General features: G+C 29.0%; 1 protein-coding gene across 4 annotated transcripts in view; it reads left to right on the plus strand.

The window, feature by feature from the left end:
* Positions 1-27,122, plus strand: part of LOC132924360 (uncharacterized) — an 88,366-nt gene that overhangs the window by 45,825 nt on the left and 15,419 nt on the right. Inside the window, exons 3-5 of one of the 4 annotated variants that reach the window (XM_060988613.1) lie at positions 16,590-16,734; positions 17,648-17,779; positions 19,281-19,472. In XM_060988613.1, coding sequence (XP_060844596.1) covers positions 16,590-16,734; positions 17,648-17,779; positions 19,281-19,472 — 469 coding nt within the window. The remainder of the gene's footprint in view (positions 1-16,589; positions 16,735-17,647; positions 17,780-19,280; positions 19,473-27,122) is intronic. The other 3 variants (XM_060988614.1, XM_060988615.1, XM_060988616.1) reach the window with 3 other exon arrangements.

Consider the following 27,122-nt stretch of genomic DNA (forward strand, 5'->3'; position numbering starts at 1 on the left):
GTATACAATTATGATAAAGTACTTAAGTCTATTAGTATAATTATATTATGCACAGATGAATGGTTCATTAACATGCTTAGTTTTAATTTTTAATAACGTATGTAATATTTAAAACACTTTTTAGTATGACATATTGATAATATGTTTATAAATACTTAAATGTATTTAACCTTTTAAGTAGTATCTATTCTGTGATGATACAAAATTATTATTTTTTTTTCTAAATTCGAATGAGTTGCTTATTAATATGTATTATTAAACTCTATGTATTATGGATAATAATCTTTAGTAATGGTTTTGTATCATATATAAAGTGTATGCGATATAATTTAGTCTAACACTCAATATGCTCATATAACTTTTGGAAATTTAAAAATACTTATATAATGATATTAATAACTATAATTATTTTTAAACCATCCTATCTTTAAACCTGTTCTTTCATACTATTATGTATAGGTACTTTATTATACGTTATACATACAATTTAATAATTTTGATTTCTGAAAGGTCATGTAAGAATTTAAATATAGACAATTTATATTTTCAGTTTGTAATCAGAATTTCAATAAATTTATAAATAAATAAAAAAAAAACGAGATCGATCATTCTTGGTAAATTATTCTGTATATTTCTTCCAAACTGTGGACATTTTGAAATGATATCTGGTGATATTTCCCAGATTCTCGGTTATTTAGATTAGAGAATATATTATTATAGAATCAGAGAGATCACGTTAACCGCTGTCCCTTCTACATATTACATTATATATTATAACACACTGACGACAACCATTATTTGAATAACTCGAAAACCGTTTTCAATGCTTGCCGACCATAAAATATGGTAGATGTGTGCCTGCTAGTGTGAAAGTTAATAATATACACAAACTAAAAGAATTTTTGACAGCATCGGAATCCAAACTTATAAATAAATAAATAAACTACGTCTTCTGATCGTTTTTTTTTTTCAAATCCGAAGAAAAACTACGCACGCAGCTAGCGTTAAAAAAAATTGAACAGAACAGTTAGAGGAATACCGTACGCACGCGGTCGTGTGCCACTATAATATTATCGTCTTGCAATCGAACCCGATCGTGTGTAAAGCGTTTTTTTTTCTTTCGACCGCAATAGCCGCCGACGACCATGACATCGATTTTTGTCCGGTCTTCGTCTCTCGCCGCCGCGTCTCGCCGGGTAGCACAATGTCACAGCCGGCTTAAACCTGCCTGCCTGCCTGCTTACCTACTAACTAACCCTACGGGAGAACAATCAACTCAGATTCGCGTTTTGTATACTCTCCCCAGAGATATACAAAATGTAGGTGCCCCTACATTCATAGATATAAGGTATACATAGGTACGTATTGTATGTCACAAAATAATTAATGCCATTGTTATGGTCGTATAATAGACGAATCGGTTCTCGGTTGAATTATGAAGTACGATATTATATGTTGTGGAAATATGCGATTTATAAGATGATTATAACGTGAAGTACGATTATTAATGATCCAATATCAATGACGTATTATTCCGTGAATGTTAACTATTAAAAAATATAATATGTCTCAATTATCCGAACGGCTCTATTGTTTGAAAATAATTTTCTTGCAACGAGAACAATTTATTATTTATTGTTCTACGCTGGTTTGGATTAGGGGTGCACAATTTGTTATCTGTAACGATTTATTTGTATAATAATTTCGAGTTTAATATTCCATGGCAAAATGCCACATCTGAAATATTGTACACAATATGCTCTTAACAAGATATAATAATATTTAAGATACAAAATATAAAATGCTGTTTCGAATCATAGTTTTTGAAAGAAAACAAAATATTAAAATTATAATTAAACATTTGGCCTTTGACCACAGTATCCCGATATTAATAATATTCGTTTGAATGGAATCTGGCGTTATAGAAATACATTTATTTTGGTAGTTTTTATCATAGATCACTAACGCCTTCGCGTTATGTTAGGTTCGGCGATGGTGGTTTATTTTGAAAAAGAGGATATCCAACTCTCTGATACTCCCCTGCCCCAATCAGTATTTTTTCGGTTATTCTATTTTACATAAATTACTAAAAACCAACCGTATAAAAAATAAAATGTACTATAATAATTTTTTTCTTAAAGGCGATACGTTTTATCCCTATTATAGGTACCTACTGAAATTATTATAATTCACTTGTAATATACAAAAGTTAATTGACATAAATAGTGTGACATGTGTCACTTTTAGTTATTAATATTTTCCATAGACATTTATAATTTTTGACTCGAATTCATTAAAATATTTTAAATACAGGAAAAATACATTTTGCTGTTTGGAAAATTAATTTTTACGGGTATTTATAGTTTAAAATTGTTATAAATTGTAATACTGCAGTTTCGTTGATCCGGACACTATATTAGACTAGTTAATATAATTATAATAAGCTACTCTGAATTTGCGACGGTTACTATGTTATTTGATACCAGGCTTATGATATTATAATTCTCAGATCAATATTTTAAGTCTGTACAAACTAATTAAAAACTGTCTATGCACCCAAAGTACCTAAATCCAGACATAATTGTTAAGTCGTGATGATGACTTATGGTATTATACTATTTAACTATTAAACACAACTCACAAGTCAATTAATATCATAAAATCATAATAACTGGGATATAGAATTGCAATCAGTAAATATTATGTACTCAGCAATTTTTTTCATTCCATCCAACATATTTTTTGATTTTTTTTTACCTCATATACGTTTAAAAATTGTTTGGTTTGAACATCGCTCACATGTAATTATTGAACTTGTCTTTAACTATACCATCATTCGCATCAATTCTGTGAACTGATGATCAGATAATTGCCTAATATTCATCTATTATCCTTTCTCCGAGAAACCAAAATGTTTTATTATATTTTATCCTATATATAAATAATATAACGTTATATCATTGGGATAATATAATAAATATTTATTGCCAATAAAAAAGCTTGTTGACAAAATATTTTATACGTATTTTGATTACTTCGTGGCCCACAACTCTAATAACATTTTATAGATAAAAATTTGTTCTCGTATATATTTTACTCTCTTGATTTTAAATTTTAAAAAGTTTACAAGTGCGATTAAAATTAGTATTTGTTGTTCAAACTTAGCTTAACGATTTTGAAACAATTTTTGTGTAGATGCTTTGCAAATTACTTTCGTGATCTTACACCTAAAGTATCCGGATATAATATTACAGTATAAAATGTGGTAAAATATAAAATTTAGTTCTTCATGAAATTTAGTACCTACACGGCTACGCGCCTTTAATTATAAAATATATATTTTACATACGAGCGTATTATTTTTACATTAAAATAGTAACCATATTATAAAACTATTTTTGACGAAGCCAAGTCTTTTATAGGTTACATAATAAGTTTAAAATGTTGGTCTAAGTACAAATTAAGATAGTTGCATAAATAGTTGGCCGTACTTTTAAATTGATTAAAAGTGGCAATTAAACTCAGTGATGCTCATAGCCGTTGGATCAAAATCAATTGAATAGTTTGTTGAGCAAACGGTTTATTACTAAAAGAATGTTGTGCGTGGAAAGTTGGATTCCAGCCTGTCCGATAAAATTCCAATGACGCAGCCGATCCAAGGTGTCTCTTTGTACTAAAGTTTTTAAACTAAGTACACGAATACCGTCGTGCCGTTTGCATTCATTAAATTTATCAAAAAGACCAGTAAATCAATACAGGGACATTTTAAATATTTAATACACTTTTCGGTCCCAAAGAGTATTAATAAATTGTATTCTGAATGTAGAAAGTGATGGTTCTAATTAATGTCACTCTTATAACTAATACAGTGATTTTTTTCTTTTGTACAGTTTAGCTACTCTTTACTAATATCTAATAAAATATTTATGCTTCGAAATTATAATTATATAATATGTTTTGTTGATTTTTTTTTACTATCGTCTACGATAACTTTAAAATATTATAGTTGATGATCAATCTAGTCATCCAGTTCTAATTTAATAAAAATATATTTCTTAAATTTTTCGATCTAATATTTTAACAAAACTAAGTAATTCAATATTACTATAAGTTGATCCAACACATTGATTACTCAAGATTGAAAAACTTTTATTTCCTAAATTAGAAAACACAGAAAATTTTTATACCATAAGCCTGTAAGTGTTATCCCCTGATAATTCAAAGTATAATTAAAAAAGAACTTAAGAACTATTTATTTTTTATTTTTACTTATTGGATATTTAAGGATCATTTTTTTGATTTCCGAATCATTCAAGTCTCTTACTTGTTTATTTTTTTCTTAAATTCATTCATAAATCTATATTTTTATGTTTTTAACACTTTTGGTTCTCTTGTCCATTGCAATAGACTTACGTTATTCGTTTTTTTTTTTTAATCTACTTTAATAAATTTCAATCCTAGACCAGTATAGCTATAAAATCAAAATATCCGTCTTTTCTTTTTACACAAATTAAAAAAAATAATAATTTCGTTATCATCAATATTTTTTTCCGTCCATGCACATAGTTTGTCTTGTCTTCATTGGAGCAAAATCTAAAAATGTAACTTTAATGTATACTTTTCGTTATTACATTCAAAAAATAATTGTTAATGATACTCAGTCCACCTTAAAATACCCAAAATCATATTAAATACGTAATTGTCAATACTTTGAACAAAATTGAAAAAATCAACATTTCATAAGTACTTTCTATTCACGTAATGCCGCTAATCAAATCAAAATAGGTACCTGGTACTCACTCTCAAAACTTAATACAACACTCCGAACACTTTAATTTCCTATACGTATAACAGAAAAATAAAACAACACAATGTTATACAAAAATAATTAAAATAGTGCCAATAGATTCTCAGACTTTACCAAACACAATTTGTGTGCACCGGCTCCACTCAGTTTTGATGAATATGATATTTCTGAAGAAAATGTCATGCGAGTGTACGACGACGACAACAGCGACGCGATACAGTAATATTCCTGTAACAGCGGTGGCTCGTTTAAAGTCATACGACCCTAATAAGTGTGCAGTAGTCCCTTGAGTAGAATCCATTAACGGGCGTAATTTTGCGGTAATTATTATTTTGGGAATAGAGCTCAGTATTATATTATAGATATAGTACAACGTCACTATAATATATTATTCCAGGCACCATATATTATTACATACGTAGACTATGTTTTAGTATTACAATCGTCTTGGTTACGAGCTGTCGCCGGTGCGATTTTACACAGAGCAAAGTGCGTTTGTGTTGATTATTATTATTCCGAGTGCGCGCCACCATGTGAAAATGCGATGATAATACTTATTATCCTCGAAAAAAAAACACAAAATATAAATATCACGAAACAAATTAATTTTAAACTGTTAAATGGACAAGGCAGGTACTTGTCCTCATGTGCATAATAAAAGACAACTGTGGTATGTTTATTATAACACTACTAGCGCATTTACATAATATGACACAAAACGCTGCATACTTCGTTTTTCCACGTGAACTCAAAATAGTTTCTACGACACGAATTTATCGTACTCGTTATTGTTGGAGATCCATTACAGTGTAATGATATTAATATATCGTATCTGATGAACGTTATATCGTCATACGTACACGGACATGCCAATGATGCGACTGTAACAATTTTTATCTCTTTTTGAGGGATAGTAGGTCAACATTTTAGCCCTCATATTTTGTCGTTATAAATTTCTTGTAAATCATTCCTATACTAAATGCACAACCATATGAGGAATTTGAGTGGATTAGCCTTTAATTAAGAATGACAATACATCAAAAATATGTATTTAAAAAAACCCAAATAATATATTTCGAATTAAAATACAATTTTATGATTACAATATATATGTTTAATTATTATAAGTAATTTACAAACATAAAAACTTGGTAAAATGTTTGAAGAAAAATTTCACATTGATTTAAAAAAAAATGTGGACTACTACAACTCACACAGTACTGGTTTTGTAATTAATATGCTACGACTATAATATTATATACTTCTAACACATATATGTTCAAACTTACTCAGAAAGTCTAATCAAATTACCCGCAAAACTAACACAGATTAATTCGAACACATATTTCGAATGTTCTTGATGGATACAGTGTATTAGCTAGCCGGTCAAGAAAAAACTCAATTTTTTTGCTGGAATACTTGGGATTGAATTAGAATTATTCTTGTCAAACTCGGGAATACCTATAAATACAAATTTAGATAAACATTAAAAACGTTCAATCCCCATGGTACTCTTATGTGAAGAAAAACATGTAAACTTATAACTTTTAAATATTAACACCTATTGTTATATGTATGAGTCGATGTGGATAAAGAGAGAGAGTGACACAAAATATTGTTAAAAATAATATTGAATTCGGGATGGCCAAATAATATTATATTATATTTAACTTATATTAATAATTTCGAATAGTCAAACAAAAAGAAGCCAAAAGGGTTCTAACAGTCATTATTTATAGCTATATAAATGCCACTCTGGTCACCCTGTGTATTATAAAGTTATAATATTTTAATTTATTCTCTTTACGTCTAGCTGTATATTATAGTTTTCATTTTATATTTTAGTTTTTGCTCTGAGAGATTTTTGAAAAGAAGTCATCTCCGAAAGGTTTGATGTTGTTATATATATATCTAATATATTATATATTATTATTACTATTATTTTATTATTATTTCATTTACTTTCTCATATTTGTTATAAACAATGCGAGTTTGTATGTTTCTCACCCGACGTGATGGGAAACTAAATTGAGAGATAAAAACTCGAAGATCGCGCAACGGACCGTGTGAGTGAAAGAGCTATGGTACACTGTGGCTTTATTATTATTGCGTTTTTAATTGTATTTGTACACGTGAAATACCATTGAAAGCCCGAAGAACTCTATAAAATGTACAAAAATCGTATTAAAACCTTATACTCGTAGTTCACGCAGACGTTAGTGCAACGGCTTGTAAACATTAAATAATCGTATCGGCGAATATTTGCTTTTCGTTGGCAACATATTGTTTCAAACGCTATATAGCAGTAGCTTATAATATATGAGTCTCTAAAGACACACTAAACTCATAAATATCTATTTAATATTTCGTATTTAAACATTTCTCTGTACAGTAGATTTGGTTAGTTTCCTTGGTATTAAAAAATAGATATAGTTTGCCAAGCCAAAAACTGATTTCCCCAACGTTGTAGCTAATAATTTATCACCTATATCGTGCAATTGTTTAATTTAATATTAATTTTTGGATGTGTTTATATACTATAATATAATATTTAATATTACAGAATCGTCTTTTGTAAATAGTTTTGTATAGAAATTATTTAAACTTACAATAAATATTTCATAAAATAGTATAGTTACGTAATTATTCCATATCACAACTTTATACAATTAATGTAGTATTCATATAAGCTGTATCATTTATTTAATTAATGTACTAATTTTTTTAATTATATGGTTATTTTATGTAGGTTGTATAAAATGTATATATTAATATATATATATATATGTGTAAATCAATATCAAATTATAATTAATTATTAATTATACAAATATGGCCAATTAAATTGGTATAAACGAGTAGGAATTATTCAACCATACTGACTTTTTGATATTGATATCATTATTTTATGTTTTTAGATAATATTTTTTAACGAATATAAAAATATACGAATAATACATTTACTACGCTGTAATAATACACACAGTAAATTCATAATATTAAATCCACATTTTCTTTCCCATGCATAATGCAATGACATTTTATTTGTTGACTTAAAGATTTTTTTGTTTTAAAATTGGTTTTCTATAATCCAAAAATCATAGTCCTTTCTCTATTTAGGTATAACGTAAGTTTTCTGGTTTCAATTTTGTGAAGTACATCATTAACTTGTTACAACTTCTGTCAGTTATACTGTTCATCAGTGTTTTCGAATTGCTTATACAATATTGTTGTTTATTTAACAACAAAAAAAAAAAACTAACTGATTTTTTTATAATTTCGTGTTAATTACTTAAGTATATGTAAACAATGAAACAACATATTATAGATCAAAGTTTTTATTTCTATTTTTAAACTTTAAACTAACTTGAAAAGTGGACTTTTATTGCCATATCGGATATTTGCCACATTTGCTATAAAGAATTATTCTGATTTTTTTTTTTTGTAGAATGCCTAATTAATCTTAATTAATGGAATTAGTTTTATTTTTATTTATATTTTTATTATGATTTAGTTATTCCAATAATTTAAACTATTTTTTTTTTGTTTTTTAACAATACATTTTATCAAATTGATCACTATATTATTTTTCTGATCGACAAAAAATTGTATTGACTAAAAATCGAATGTACATAAGTAGGTAACACATTAACAGCTACAAAATTAATTTATTATTGTTTATATCTTTTTTCGCCCCCGATACCCTTATTATTATTTTTCATAATATTTTATAAATATTATGTTATTTCAGAAATTATCACGATTATCACTATAATGATGAAATTAATAAGCAAACATTTAACTATCAATTACCACTTATAAAACTTAATGTTAAATACAATTATGTTTTATCTATATTTCGTTATATTTGAAACTCTTAAATGATTGTTGTAGGTAGTGGAATTTATTGGTCGAAAAACTTAGTTTTTGAGAATTAATCGTAGCAGTGAAATGTGATTTTGCAATAGTGTTACATAGATTCCACGAACGAGTTTTTTTTCTTAAAAATAAAACTCACAATAAATACTTCTTTCAGAAATTAAAAAAAAAAAAGTCTGAGATACTTAATTCTTTTTTGTGGGTCATGCGAATGAACGACTTACAATCCATTTTGCCAAAGTAACAATTCAAAATCCTCTACTTGAATACTCTTGTATAATCTGTTTATTCAACCATATTCTATTGATACTAACTAGTACGATAATGATCAAAAACAATATATAATATAGCTCAAGTCTTGGATATTAGTGATAACCATTAATCTCCATTGATATTAATACAAAAGAAAGAAAAGTGTCCATGATATGTCTAATGACGAAAATAAATTCGTATTTTTATTTCGGAGAGACCCAAAAAGAGAAGAAACGAGTATCTGAAAATATATTCCTTAATCGAGGAAATCTCCAATACTGTTTTAAAACTACATTTACTTATTTTAATAATATATTCAATGCTTTTTAGTAAAGTTGATGTATTCCAAATTTCCCGAATTAATAAATTAGATCCGGTGTCGTACCCATGCTATACGGCGATGAAAATTTAAGATGAATAATTCTTGTGCTGCAGCTTATATTTAAGTTCCATTAGCATGTGAGGTGAATTTTGCAGAGCGATCAAGTAGCACTATTGTTCGCCAAATGCTAAATAAATACACATATCTTATGTAAATGTGTGCGGTAGCACCGCATAAATCGTCTACAACAGGACACATGGACGACAAGGAGACAACAATACAATAACCCACATTATGTGTGTAGTTCTATTTACAATTAATGCAAAACAACGGTTTTTATATATAACTTCAATGTTACTTTATAGTTTATAATCTAAAATGCGTTTTAGAATTTTATGCTTACATAAAAACGAGATATCCACCTGGTGTTTAACACCCTATAATAATATAATTTATAAACACGTTTTCCTGTAAAAGTAACATTATTTGAAAGTGACATTATGTTCAAAATTAAAAACAGTTCAGTCGGGTGAATATTACGCTATTTATATTTTACGGTCGTAATTCAAAAGTTCAATCGATAACCTATTTTCTATTTTCTTTACCCAGCAATCGTATTTTACAACATCTAATGAACGTTGTTTATACATAGAGACAGCGTTTATAGAATATCGGCCAAATACAGATATATGAGTTGGAATGAGTAACTTGATCCTAAATAGATACATAAATGTTCAGAAACTTGATACTTTATATTATTTATAACTTAGTTCTAAATTACTGTCAGAGTTCTAAGACACTTGATACGCGATATATTTTAATTTGATTAATTTCGATATACCTTATAATTTATTATATTTAGATAATAATATTAAAGAATATATTATTGTTTTACATTATAATATTATAATATGTTCTTAATTCGTATAATTATGTCGTCTATGCGCATTATTTTGTTAGAAAAATTACATTCAAGGACAACAACAATTAAATATTTTATTTTATTATTATTATTATTTTTTTTTTTTTTTAGAGAAATGTCATAGTTTATGAGGGCCCGGTATATAACAAGTACGAGTATTATTAAATATGCACATATTTGTGCAAAAAAAAGTTTAAAAATGTGTAAAATAAAATTCTGTATTACCCACTTAAACATTTAACATTTTAAAACGTATTACAAAATGTATGATCATTAAAAAAATAATTAGAGACATAAAAAATACCATTTGAATTAAAATTACAATTAATCTATTACCTTTAATTATTATTTATCATTATTATATTTATATTAATGTAAAACTAACTACATAAACGTAATATTAATTTGGAACAAATATCAACACGGAATTACAAAATTTAATCTATGATTTTCAAACTAGAAACTTCTGTGATTGTCACATAGCATAGATTTATACTTAGAAAAACGTATTTCTATCTCACAAGACACTAAGGTGCATATGTAAAACAAGAAATTTCTTCAAATGACACCTCTTCAAAACTTTCATTGTTGTTGTTTATTTCTCCAAAACTTCCATTACATACTAGCAGTATTGATGTTACTCCGCCCAGGTGTTCATCTGAAATTACTCAAAATAGCTTTTACAAGAGGTTAAACTACTTCTTAACGAAATTTAAAATAATTTTGATTTACTTTTCATAAAATATGAAACGTTTATGCAAATATATAAAAATATGCAATTTATAGTCATTTTTACTTAAATATGCAAAAATATGCAAAATAAAAAATTGACTATAGAATCTACACATTACGAAACGTCGACATTTTTAATCAAAATTATTTTAGGTGAATTGTAGAAGAATATACCTATATTTGCATAAAAACCTGAGCACTAGTCATAAATAATAGTTTTTATCGAACATCAACACAACCACATTCCTAATGTTATGATTTATCTTTAATATTATACAAAATTACATCACAATGTATTTTTTATTTTATTTTTCAGTTTATCTTCGTCTTATGGTATACATAGTGATTATTTTATCAAAAAACACCCTTTATTTTGAAATGTATTATTTTTTTCTCATAATTTGAAAGTATTATAAAATAACATACCTAGTTCGAAAATATTATGTTTATATCGTTATAATATCTTGAATATTATTCTAAAAAACTGTAAAAAGTTGAAAAATTAAAGCGATAAAAAATATATAGAATGTTTTTTTTTTCAAAAATGTTTTTTTAAAGACTTAAAACTTTGTCGTAGACATAATAAAATAATACTAAAACCATTCCGAGTATTATTGTTTTGTTAGGATAAAGATAACAAAATATTTAATGTTTACAACAACTAAAAATATATTGCATTTGAAATTATAATTGTTGTGCTGCAGGTACTGTTCATCTCCACAGACGTTGATGAAAATAAAATAACAAAATCTATATGTATAGAAGGTATACATGAATAATGCATACAAGTATAATACGACATATGAAAAGGAAATACAATAAACAAAAAGTTGGATGAGGAATATTGTAATTAACTTTTGAATAATTAAAACGATCGTAATGATAATAGTCACTTGATTATATGAAGACAATTTCAATAATATATATAAAAAAAAAGTTTAATCTAAAAACGTACCGTATGGCGTGCGTGCAGAATGCAGATATATCATATTTTTACTCACGACAAAGCAATTATAATAATCATCGGAATCAATGGGTATTCATATTAATATGCTGTGTATGAATACGTCTACGATATATATTATTATTATTATTATACGTATAATACGCCTCCCACCTGCTGTGGTAGACCTCTGAGTGATATATATATATATATATATATATGTTTGTGTGTGTGTGTAATTCTATATTTTAATTAGCAAAGTTTCGCGAAACCGTTTGTGACGGAAACACGCAAAAACATTGTCCCCGGCCATGTTCGGAACAACCGAGTTTGAGTGAAACGGTTCGGCGAAAGTCCGACGAGACTCTTGGCCGCGTCTACCGATCCATAACTCGTCTCGGATTACGATTATACCGCCTACATATTAATAATATTTTTACTCGAATCGCGAACATGTCACTCGTTCCCACTCCCACCGACCATCAACATCGTCCCTGTATATTATAATGCCGTGCCGACATAGCCCCGTCAACGCCAGATATACGCCTTGATATTCCATCGCTTTGAACGGTATCTGGGCTTATAATAGACATTTGAACACTTGAATATAAAAACAAAAAGGTGGCTGCATAATGCATACGCAATGTGCTGTTAATAACGGTGTCGGCGTAGATTTCGTCGGACAGAAGTGCACGGTACAATCGCGGTCAATTTACAAAACTTTGTGCAGCCCAGACGAAAATCAAATTGTTTATTCTAACGTGAGGTAAAATTAAAAAAAAAAAAAACTTAATATCTGTTTCGTGTAAACAATCAATATCAAAATGACGAGTGAATACAGTTATCGTGCAATACTAATCGTTTGTATGCTATGCTAAATGCTAATACATGGATTTTTATAAAATATTGTTTATACGAGTGTATTTTTTTTTTATCTCGTCAATTAAAATTTAGTCATTTATTCAACCGATATCTTTGATAAAAAAAAAAAATTAACGCAGGAGGTCGCTAGTATTTTTAACGATTAATACATGACTTTTCCAAAATTCCATCGAGGACCGCTGTAATTGTAGATCATCTGTAGTATAATAATATTATTTTATTAACAGTTGACAATTGTATTAAAAAATTTATAAAATACGAGTAATACCGTTGTATTAATTCAGTAATTTTTAAAATCTCTATAATCAATTAAAAGAACTACTTTTGGTATTTATCGAAATATTTGAACAATCTGGATCGTTAAAAGTTAAAATATACATTCATACAATTTGGATGGATACAGAATTTAACTGTTAATTGTTTAATAATCAAAAACAAAATAATAAATTATTCTGATCAAGCGGTACACGGTAAATAAGTAAATAAAATAATAACTAAACAATTTTGAGAATGTAAATATCTCTATTGTACACATGTATATTATACACAAATTCAAATTTGTATGGAATGCAATATTTTACGGCGAAAATATGTCAAAACGACAAACGTACGTTTAATAATACATAAATATATATCGTATCGTGTACTAAAATCAACTATTTAAATTAAATAAATAAATGGTATATGGTGTATAATAGCAGTAGTTAAATATGTTGACTTTGGTGTAATATTTGGCGTGTCCATTAGTTGCTTAAGTTTGTTGAAGTTTAGTTAGTTGATTAGACACGTAAGCTTCTAAATAATATTAAATGGTTTGCGTGAAATGATCGTTTGTTAAATTTGACCGGCATTTTGACTTAAGTACACGTTATACCCGGAAGTGTTGTCTCCGTATTATAAACGTATCACAACAAATTGTAGGTTAATTTAGAATAATCCTTTAAACTATATTATATTCTTAATATTAGAGTGACTTGATCTATTATCCAATTATTTAAAAATGAAAATATTATACAAGAGTCTCGGTATTAATATATTATTGCTATTTTAATTTCGAATCGAGAATTTTAAAATAAAAAATTTAAATTTTAAAAACTAAAAATTAATAATTGTTATTGTTGAATAAATATACTTAGAATTGTTTGTACAATAACATTATTATAAATTTATATAGTTATATCGGGTTCTAGATTATGTTTTAAACGTCGTTTTTACGATATTCTTTATTTTTTAATTACCGTCGAAAGCAACGGAGTACCTACTATTATATGTATATTATATTGATCACATAACACGTCTAGACGTGAGTGTGCACGTGCAATACGCACATATTATCGCATATCTACCTCTTGCAGCAATGAACTTACCGCGTACATCACACACACACACACACATATATATATATATATATATATAAATGAATTTCGACGGTCTAAAACGGAAGGCATTTATGACTGCTCGTCGGAAATCACTCGATTACGTACCACCGCGTGTAGACAGTCGTGTAAACAACGTGTCCTCCTACCCGGGATTCGGTGAACGAATAATACGCATACTTGGCACCGATTCGACCGCAAATCGGACAGGTGCCCTCGTTAACACGTTTCGAGTCTCCTTTGATATTACTATGTTATGAAGGTATCTACCCCATTGTTGTACATACGCAAACGCATTATTATATAAATTATCATTTCAGGAATTATTAAGCAAATAACATAATATTATATTACAGGTTATATTATAATATAGAGGTTTATGACGACGTGTTTGTTCGGCGGGCATATTCGCTTGTGCAAAATAATATTAACCGTTTCACGCGGTAACTGCTGATCGCCGTGTACCCGTGTAGAAAACAGTAGGTGCCTATCCTACTTTTGAATTTTAAATATTTACACGCGAATTCGGCAATTTCGCGCACCAGACGTTTTTTCCAAACCAAAATAACGAGCGACTATGGTATTTGTGCATCGGCGCACACGGAGAGTACCTACTTATATAACATTAAACTTCGCGCAAAGCGAATAATAATAATACGTCGCGTATCGTGTACTTAAAACGGCGGCGTGCAGGTGTTTATATTACCCGAAACATCGCGAAGCCTATTTTAGAACTGTTTTATTGTTAAATATAGTCGGAAAATTTCAATACTTCGCGAATAAACCCTGTCTGTTTTATTACTTCGTAATAATAAACGCATAAATTACACACAATGTGCGTTTTTCATTACGTTTGCGAACTGGGGATTTCTTCACGCCACCACACTAGACGAGTATATAGAGATTCCTTATTCGTTTAAAACAAATGAATTATGTGGTTTTATCGCGAACGAGAATTTGGAGACTGCCAACTCATTCGTAATGAATTCCTACTAGAAAACTATACAAATAAATAATAATCATACAACACGATAATAATATGCTATACCTTTTACACTATGTTAAAGTGTATTAAATGTACTCGTATATTATAGTATAATAAATTACCATTATAAATAATATTGACTTATATTCGCTCTCGTGTAGCATTATGCAACGATGCGTTACAAAATGTTATAATAATATTATAATAATTATATCATTTGATATGATTTTGCTGTAAACACATAATATTTTATCCATTGTAAGAAAACTGAAAAAAGCTATCTATAGTGTATGGATAACATACGAAATTCAAATTTAAAACGTTTTGTCTAAAATGTAAAATATGGTAAAAAATACACAATACTTCGTAGTTTATACTTGTCATCATAACAAATATTCACAACATATCGATAAAAATGTATTACTTTTTGTTTGGGGTGACAATTTAAAAAACAACAGAAAGCGTATAATATATAAGTATAGTTATATATTTTATATTTTATAAATCTAAATCACAACTGTTCTAAAAATTAAACATTTTTATTGGCAACGTTAAGTTTTTAAATGTCATAAAGATTTAAAATAATTGAAAATATGACGTTTAAGTATATTTGAAAAATTCTAAAACCCGGAATTTTAATAAACGCATTAGTTAAACGAAAAATGGGATACCGTCCCGTTTGCTCAATACAATTACTTACGAGTATTTTTTTCAGCAACGAAAATGATTTCTTCTTACAGGCTACAGCAATATTGGGAAACACTAAAGTGGTAAAGCATTAATAAATTAATTAACTATTCAATTTTTACACAAAGCGCGTTCAATAATACAATGGCCTGTATAAAAATAAAATCCACTTTTACCTTTAGGACGCCTATGGAAACATTCAATAAATGTAATTTTGGAATAAGCATCACTTGTGAGTTTCCCACACACACTTAAGCATTATATATATACTAGGGCTTCAAATGAACCTCTACTCCGGATTATACGAAACCCTACGTAATTTTCTCCTTTAAATCAATTTTCAAGTAAGCTCAAAGACGCCCATGAATATTGGTGTATGTGTACTGCAGTACTCGGTTTGTCGGAAGTCTTGTAACGTACGTTTATTATTGCTATACACAATCCGGGGTATTTTTTGAATACAATCAGTAAGTTGTTAATATACCATTTTTAAATTGTTATAATAATATAACCGTACGCGTATACGCGCATTGACGGATATAACTATTAGACACGTCGTGGCGTACACACGAATGTCTGTAATATTACCAATAATGTTTTAGTATAATATAATATAGGTACCCCGTATGAATAATTCTCGTACACGGTATTACGGTATTACATTAGGCGGTGTAAAAAATACACGCCCACGCCCTCGTGCGTGGATATACATTATTATAGTATTTTTATTAATATTATTATTGTTTTCGATAAAAATCAATTCATTTCATGTGTTTTTGTTTTTTTTTTTGTTTTTATACAGGCCGACATCACGTGCAGCAGTACGAAACAATCCGTCGGCGTGATATTTACGCGTACGAATTTTGTCACGCTCAAGTACGTGACAGATTCGTGGGGCACGCGTGTCAACGGTTTTAGATTAATTATAACCGCCTTCAAAGATCCTTGTAAGTATTTTTTTTTTTTAGAGAGAGAGATAGATAGATCCCAAACCCTATACTGCACCCCCGTCTCACAAAGTCCCGCGTTTCCTCCCTATCCACCGCCGCACGACGCCACACCCCGTCGCCGGAATCGTTTCGTATACATCAGTGTATAAAATACCGATATCAAGCTCTGTCTCGTCTCGTCGAATATTAGTCACGGCGTTATTTGTCACGCACACAGTACACACACGCACATATATATATATAATTATTATATATCGCATATATTATTATGCATAATACAAAATATCAAATTCTTACGCCCACTCGGTAATAACGAATACCATCAACACATCCACTACACCACCATTGTAACACATACGAGACCCGTCGTCGCCGTCGTCGTTGAAGATAATATTATGTATCTAATAAAATAATAAGTTTCGCATTTTTAACGGTCCTTAGTATACTTCCGTCAATTCGTCAACGCGTCAAATCCCGCTTCTACCGTGTACCTACCGATGAAAAAAAAAGTTTTTTTAGCTGTACCGTGTGCATTCGAAATTCGCATTACATGTACCTAACGTATAAATACTATTATAATACGATATAAAAACAATATGGCAGGTAACTTTATAACGTTTTTGGTTAGAATAATACGCATATTATTATTGTATCTAATATTTTTTTATTGTTTAAATACTAGGCCACAATTCCATCGTCCAAAATAAATACAATTTTCATCAATGTTTTAATTTCGATTAAAAAATAAATAAATCAAAAGTTATTAAAAACCATAAAAGTCCAAAAATCACAACCGACGGAGCACAAATGACATACCCTTTAGGACACCTAATTCAATATATTATATTTTTTATGCGCATTACCGAAAGTTCGATAAATCCACGTTAAAAAAACGTGTTTTTTTCTACTGTTGTTCCAGTCCACAATTGCAGGGAGTTCAAATGTCAAACGATGTCGCAATGCATCTCCAACGACCTGGTGTGCGACAACATCAACCACTGTCCCGACGGTACGGACGAAGCGACGACGCCAACTTGTCAAGGTACGGCGAACGGTTAGATTAGCATTTTTGCATTCAGGCTAGCTTTATGTAGGGTCATAATAAACTTGACGATAAAGTAAATTCAAATACACGTAAAACAGTGGTGGGTGAGAGGGCGGGGGACCGTTTTATTCATATTTTAACAATTACAATAATAAAATCGTCGCGTTTATTATTAATTTTTTCATATTTTGCCGTCGACCCGTCGCGCGTCGTAACGATGGCTACGTGACAGACGATACAATTTTATTATAATTTATGGTTAAACGTACACACTCATACACACACATACACAATATATTATATGATATTATTTCATGTGTATGAAACACATTTTCAGATTCAGAGCGGAGCGAGTTATTCAAAATGATAATGATTAATAATATTTTATGTAGGCTTACCGCTTACGGTTTCATTTTTTCGGTCGTTTTAAATCTTCTCAGTATTATATTATTACAAATAATATAATGCCTTGCTGTAGGTAATAATTTACTACCCGCAACGACAAAATAATGATGTCGAAAAAATGTATAAAAACCCAAGGATTTTAGCTAAATCTTGATAAACTTTTGAAAAACAAAGCTTTGCTCGGAATTTATTTTCGAATGAGATCGATTGCTTTCAGAAAAAGTGACCCACCCAATTATCGTTTGGTATCGGATACTGTTTTATTTATTTATTTTTTATTTTTTATTTATTTTAAATGTCGTTTAATATTATTGTTTCAAATGACCTACCTTTTGCACTGCAACAATAATAAAAAAAAATACCAATTGCAATTAAAGGCCCTCTGAAAAATTCGCTCCTAATTGGGATCGTTGAATATTCCAGTTGATTCCCATATTTTACGCTATTTGAGGTTTTAATTCAATATAGTTATATCTAATTGAATCCCACTTTAAACTCGTCATTAAATTACGTCCATAACAGAATATTATTTCAGCAAAATACCTATGTAATATTTTCGCTTATATTTTTCTGACTATTAGAATTCTTTTTTGACATTGTCTCTTGATTTGTGTATTTCAAAAACTATTGCATTTCATTATATTAAATAGGTTAGTCTTATACCTATGATAATTTTTAAAACAAGTTAGACGAACACTAATCACAAAAGAAACTGATAAATTATCGACAACTGTGCGATTTGAACGTACCATAATGACCGTCAAAGTGCATCAAAATTATTGTTTGACAAAGTAAAAAATTCGATTGATTTGACTAAAGTATAATAAGTATATATATTATTATTGGCTCCCGCACGATTCGGTTGTCGAGCTGTTTATTAAACCGCGCACGAAAGTCCACCAAGTATTATCCAATATCCATAATTTGTCCGTAAAGACTATAATACCAATGCGCGCAGCTCCTGCTTAACATAATTAATAGTTAAATGTCACACGCCTTGTACGATTTATTTTATCGTGTCTTAATGATATAAAATTATACCGTTTCCGTTCATCGTGCAAAGTCTGTACCAAATTTATCATTTTGTCCACAGGTGCTTCTTCGTTAACGCTGTTGGGCATTAATATCACCATACTCGTGGTAGCCTCGCTCATTGTAGTCTCCATATTGGGCGTGTGCGTCATCGTGTTGACCGTTTACTGCATATGTTACCGGACGTCGAACGGTACAATCCCGACTTCCAGGCACTCAGCCTCGTTACACGACACGTCAAATAATTTTCAAAGTAAGTCATTTTTATCATAATATTATATTACGATTTTCAGGACCACTAGTCAATTGATATCGTTTTTGAAAATGTTATAATATTTACTCGTGTAGAGTACACGCAGTGTGAAAAATTCATTATCGCTGTCATGAGCCGAAGGACAGAAAATACATTTAAACAAAACACGCGAAATAACATGCAAATTACTAATCTGTTTTTTAGTAATTCGTTTTTTATTTAACCACAGATCTTAGTTGAAAAATACTAATACTAAAAAAAAATGAAACCAAAATGTCCAGCTGTCTACTACATCGTGTACAGTATCTTGTCTAACTACCAACTATTATAGATTAAATATTATTATAAATCGCTGTTGTCATCTAATGTTTATTAATAATTAGACTTCTATGACACGAACATGATATTTTACTCATGGGAATGTTACTATTATGCCTGTGAGTTTTAGTCGTTTTTGACAGTATTTTGCAGCGTGTTTTTCAGGAAAGTTAAAAACTTTTTTAACGTTTTTCTAAAAATTTAAATAAACGAACTTACTTTAAATATATAAATCTCATGTTTTAAAACACCATAAAACCTTAAAATCCTAAAAACTACAAACACATACTTATACGACTATTATACTAAAAAATACCCCCCAAAATAAAAACATAAAACAAAAAGCCTATAACGCCTGAAAAGTTCAAATGAAATTTCCTCTATTTTATTCTACGTAGTATGAATTTAATTTATAGCTTCGTATAACAACAATAAAAAATATCAAATGCATGTACAATCTAAACTCTAATCATTAATTTAGTCTAAACGTAATATATGGATATTAATAAAAAGTTCACTAAGCTAAAAAAAAATATCTGTTTAACTTATTGTAACCCTCTTAAAGTGTTGGGTACTCTAGCATTTAGTTATATACAGGGTTATTTAATCATTCTTTTATCCTTTTGTAATGCACTTAATCAAATCTTGACATTTTGAATTTTGAATTATATTATATTTTTAAATACTTATTTTTTTCATACCACTTAACGAGTGTCCAATAAAGCGATACAAAATTATTTTTTAAATATTAAAACCACCCTTGATATTTGTTATTTATAGATGACTTTTTTGAAATGTTGATGGGTGAAAATTAAAATTGAAATCAATAATTACTACATAATTAAACTGTATATACTAAGGATAATTACTATCATTGATACTGACCTAGATTTTTTTTATAAATAATTAAAAGGACATTTTTATAAATAATAAAATTGTAGTTGATTAATTTATAATTCTAATTTTTAAATAATCACAGTCCCCGTTTATTCAAACCTGATATAATATTATCATTACCTAAATAATATCCTTAGTACAGTATTTTAAATTATTATTTAGATACTATTTTTTTAAATTTTGATATATTATAATATATTATGTATCAAAATTATAATTAAATAATCTACTTAAAAATGTATAGTGAAAAAGAATGTTTCTCGTTTAAAAAAAAAGAATAAATTTTTGTAAATCATTGCATTACTATAGTAAAATATATTTATTAAATATAAAAACAACTGAAAATACAATAATAATAAAAATGATAAAGATAATAATAATAAAAGCTACGACTTGCGTGTTTGACGATAATGATGATAATTTTATCGCCTTATGTTACACTCAAGACTAAACAGATACTAAATATTGCTATTAAAACATTTTTTGACGTGTATCTTTGAACAGTGTAATAAGTATAAAGCTTCTCTGAAGTTTAACTCGAGAATACCAGCTATTATTTATGTTCCAGCATATTTCTTAATATATAAAAATATTGTTCTTTCGCCGTTTATTTGTTTATTTCTTAATGGAAGTAACTTTAAACATCTTAACTATGTTTTATGTATTTCTATTAGATTTAATGTTTAAAACGTGTTTTTAGAAAACAAATTTGATAATTCTGATAATATTTCTAACGGATCAAATGTCAAGTAATTTATTTTGTCACATTTCATACTTTGGTTAATTTTTCATGCAAATTTATTTTACGTAACGCCTTTGTAACCATCGTAGCCGGTTTGTAATATTCGAACAGTTCGAGCAAGATATAATTGTATTAAAATAATACAATAGTCAATGATATTCAATATAATCAATACATCTTGTTGTAAGAAATAATAATAATGACATCCCCCTATTCGTAACTAAATAACGTATATTAAACATGGTTTTTTCAATATGTATTAATAGGTCGTACGTTATGGCTCATAATAACTGTTAGCCTAGGCCCTAGGAGTTTAGTAAATAACTAATTTATATTAATAGTCAAAAATTGTATTGATAGAAATAAAGTTGCTTGAGTAATCAGTATTTTTTTTTTTTTTTTTTTTTTACTTAAAAATACTATTATAAATTATATTGGGATAAAAGAAAAAAGAAAATCATTTTTATTTAAATATTAAAATAAATTATCATTGATAGTATTTATTAGTATTGAACATAACTGCATTATGCGTAATAAATATTTTTTTTTCAAATTATATAAAATAAATATAAATATAATGCTTAATTATTTTTTTGAAATTCTAAAAAAAATCTAAAAAATATGTTCTCTTTAAGTAAATCATAATATACAAATAAAACACTATTTTTTTCACAGATAAATAAATTTGTATATAACTTAGTTTAAATTCGATGTTAAAAACTTATTTTTCTTTAATTAAGTCATTATTATAATCTTATGCAGATACGAAAAAATCATATGCAATATGGCTCTCATAAAATAATAATTTCAAGGAGGGAGGAGAATAATTGTATCTAATATAAAAAAAATTCTATCTATTAGAATAATAATAATAATAATAAAATAATTTACGTTTAAAATTATCTGGGCTTGTTGGTTACATTTATAATAGTAGAGTATGACCAAAACTTCCATTAATAAAAATATCATTTATACATTTTTATAAGAGAGTAGAATTAATAATATTAACCATAAGATGTATATCAATATTGCCTATCTATAACGCCGTGTAATGATAATTTTTTTTAAAATGAAATATTATAGTTTGATATAATATTTGAAAACAAACCCAGTAGCATTACAGATCAAGGGACATAGTATAATGTTCTTTCGGAAGCGTTCACTGAATATGCGTATTAGTTTTAATAAGTCTATGTCATGGAATTATGCATTTTATTATTTACAAGACAATTGACATTATTATTTTATGCGAAAACGTATGTGTACGAGGTTTGGCTTAAACAAGTTTAACATTAAGTCAAAAGTTACTTTTAAGATGTGTTGACTAATTAATTTAGCAAGTTATTTTAACACAATATAACGTAAATTTACTTAGTTGTGTTATTCATAATGACAAAAGTTTGTATTAATATATAATTATAATATACCTAACATAATTTTTATATTATAATTAATATATAATATAATATATATAAATACTTTAATTCCGAATTAATTAAAAAAGTAACAATTTTTCTTAAACTTATATAAATTTAACTACATATTTTAATACTAGTAGATTTATAAAACTCATAAAATACATATACTTTGTGGGCTTGTGAAGTTGTATAATCATTAAATTGCATAGTAGAACAAAATATAAACTTTTAAGTTACTAATAACTGAGTTTAGTAAGTATTAAAATAATTTTAAATTTCATCTGTATAAACTCTCAAATGTAATTACAAATATACTAAACCTTTTATCTACTCTATATAGCAATATATAATCAGATTTTTTTAAAAAAAAAGAGGATATTTTATTTTTTTTATTCACTGTATTAAACCGACATGGGAAGGATAATATCTTAAACTCAAAATAAAGGAGTGACCAAAAGTATGTATTTTATTTCGTCCATCTTACGTGAATCACCGGACGGGAATTGGTTTTTAACATCGTTTCATGGCATAAAAGTAGAATACGTACAAAATAGTACTAGGTAACATAAAAGTAAATCTCCGTGACCGTCATCGTTTAGACACAGACACATTAATACCGTCGTCTGTGCTGCGTGTTCTCGCGCACACATACAGACACATGTGTGTGTGTGTGTGTGTGTGTGTGTCACTTGTCTGCGCAAATCTTTCCTTTTGTTTCTTTTACACTGCAAGTCGTTATTCCACCAACAATGCCGTCGTTTTAATCGGTTTTCTAAACTTCCGGTCGTCCGTGCGTACCCACCACCGCCGTCACTTTGACGGTTTTATTAACGAGGGAGCCACTAAGGTATATATATATGTTATATTATATTATAGTGAGCATGCGTATATGCATATAAGTGCGTTTCCGGTCAGATTCGAGTGACTCTGGTGAAAACACTAAAAACATTAGGGATTCGGGAGTCTTGCCAAATGAAACAAAAACGAATGAAACCGGAAAGACATTTAGATAAAATTTCATATACCTACATATTATTGGTCCAATCATAATGGGTATAGCATTTTGTGTATGCATTGCGTAGTTGCGTTGTTGACGACGAATAAAATGCGTTATAAATCAATATTACCAGTACCGGGTTTGGTTTATCAAGCCACTCTCAGGCTCTAGGCTAGAGGCGATAGCAGAACTATTTTTTTTTATTAGAGTGACATTAAAATGCTTTTAACTTAAACCATTAAACATAATTTAAATTAAAATAAAACTTATTCTTTATACCTATAAGGCTATAAATAGGTATACATTTTTAATTATTGGTGTTTTTTTTAGGCCACTTTACTCTAAAGTTTTTATTTTGTTAAGAGCATATTAAGGCGGACCGTTTATGTAAATCTGTTCCTCATTATTAAAAATTATTATAAATTAATGAAGGTAAAAATGTTAATACGTGATTTTTTTTGCATTATAACTTTTTTTGGTTTTTTTTTCACGAAAAAAATCAAATGTATCAAATGTAAAATCAATTGTAACCCTAGTGTAGAATTTTGGAGATATCGTATACTACAGATTAAAGGTGTACTTTAAACAGAAAAAAATATAAAAAATATAATAATATATTATATTGAAAAGTAGTAATAAACTGCAATGATATTCGAAAAATAATTCTGAACTCAGTTTGTTTGACTACTCATACATTTTTTTTAAGTTTAAAATGTTTAAAACCATTGCATTTAAGTCGTTGTAATTAAAGTATATTTATCAGGTACGTAGATTGAATCTGTGATTATGTATTTCATTAAAATTACATATAGTATTTTATAATACAACGAAAAATAACTAACATCGCTAAAATTCAAACTATAAACGTTATGGAAATATTATATTGAAAATCTCCACGTAGTATTGTAAATGTGTGGAATACAATAGCTTCAAAAGTGGTTACTCAAGTCCGCCACATCCCAGGAATGCGATCTGTACATAAGTTCACGCCGCTGTGAGTATACTGGCAGTACACATAATAATAATATATCCTCGGATAACATTATATTTATGTGTGGATAGCGTACATATTATAGCGAACGGGTACCTGCTGTATATTATTATCTATAACCGCGATGTTGTATAATATTGGCGCTTGAATAAACACGCAGGCGGTGGTCGTGTCAGCGTTGCCACCTGTTTGTCTATAATATATTATTACTATTATTATTATATCGTAATACTATTATCGTATTAATATTATATATATACATATTATAATATAAGGTAGTTTATACTAATTTAGATCGCTATTCGAAACGTCCCTCTCGTCTCCGAGCGCAGCGCCAGCGTTGCAAATTAAACCCTTTACTACCGTATAATATAATAATAATAATAATAATAATGCAAGTAATCACGTGCTATGCGCGTATCCGTAAAATAATCGTGCGTATGCGATCGGCGGCAATTATCAGACGCTACTGAAACCGTCCGTTGCATCACACGAAGGGATTTCCCAGCGGGCGACCTCCTCCCGCCGCAACGTCATTCCTCCGCAATCCTGCAGCAATTTTCCTGGCCGTGTCCTATCGTAAACCGACCCCCGTAAAACCCAGACAGGTGCATATGCATGAAGTCTCGGCTGACGGTTTTCCCGGTAGTGTGTATACCAAGTATCACGGCTGGCTGTGTACACTATACATACACCACACGCCTGACCGTTTGCCGTCGGTGTCATTGTGTGAGTTGTTTGCGCGCAATAAAAACGTACAATAAATATTGTAATATGATTGGCAATAACTAATTTTATTATATGATACGTTTTACACGGTATATCTGCGGATTTTCCCGGAATACGATCGACGACCGTAATGTGTCAAAAAACCGAATTGGGTTGTTCTTATATTTATATACATTTTTGCTGAATCTGCGGAGCGGTGATTTCCAGATAGCAGATATATGCTCTGTATCGGCTAACTAGTTTGACTGTCGTTACGTTTTTACGACACTGCGACGCAGACGAAAAATACAAATTATTTTTGAAATATTTATTTGCGTTTATTTCCATCGAAAGAAGTGTTAATAATTGTTTAGTATTATAATTTAAATAAGCAATTATCGCACAAAATATACATTCGTACGTATGAAAATGAATACAATAGGTATTCGCTCTTATATTTTTAGCGGGACACGATAATACGATATTATTATCCTAATTTTTTAAAATAACACCGTTCAAGAGACTTAAGTAACGAAGTATTAAACCGAGGTTTTTAAAACATTTCAAACTATTTTTTCATTCTTCTTATTGCCGTTAAGACTACTTACCTGTACTTTCTACACCTGTAAATTATATGCATTAATGTCTTGTTGCTCATAATTGCTGTGCGGTCATGGGAGACAGTATAGCGATCGGTTTTGGTAAATCTTTAGCCGTCTAGGACGTTGCCCGGGGTACACTACGTGGAAGCAATTTACGTTTGTACCCCATGATCTGCCCAGACAAATTTGGGCGACTCTAAATCGCATTAGGACTAGCCTTGGAAGATGTAATCACATGATGTTCAAATGGAAATTACGTACTACTCCCTCCTGTGACTATGGAAATGATACGCAAAATCTCCCATATAGAAACTGAATGCCCGATCCGTGCATTCAAAGGCACTCTAAATGATATCCATACAGCTAACAGGAATGTAGTTGATTGGATACAAAATCTGGACATTAATTTATAATCTAAAGTTTCAAATATATGCCAGTTATAAAAGTTACCATTTGTCGTATTAAGCATATTTTCATTTTCATTTATGTTATTCCATATAGTATGATGTGTCTGTTAATATTTACATGTTTAAATTTGTTGCTCTACTCTGACATACGAAATATAAATATAACTATATGCATGCAATTTTACTGAATCTCTGTAAAAGCCGTATGGCGTTGTTCTATTAAATAAATATAATATCGTAATATATGGTATTAGTGTCAACATCAAGTTGCTATTATTAACCGTTGACAGCGTCTATCGTCTGACCGTTCGCTAACACCATCGTTACCGTACAGTTCGATTCAAGTATATACTATTATACTAACGAATCCCCAGAGACCCAGAGGGTCGAACGACTTATTTCCGGTGTCACAGGCGACACCAGTTTCCGGTCGAGAACAATGCGCACGTCTTTAGGTATACACTTAAAATTACTTTGCCGTTTTCACACTCCATCGTCTTACTCGATACTTTCACATGCACACATGCACGGTGCATACAATAAAGGATGTCCCTATTGCGTGGTCTACAA

This window comes from Rhopalosiphum padi, chromosome 3 (genome assembly GCF_020882245.1).
Source record: "Rhopalosiphum padi isolate XX-2018 chromosome 3, ASM2088224v1, whole genome shotgun sequence".
NCBI classification, from domain to species: Eukaryota; Metazoa; Arthropoda; class Insecta; order Hemiptera; family Aphididae; genus Rhopalosiphum; species Rhopalosiphum padi.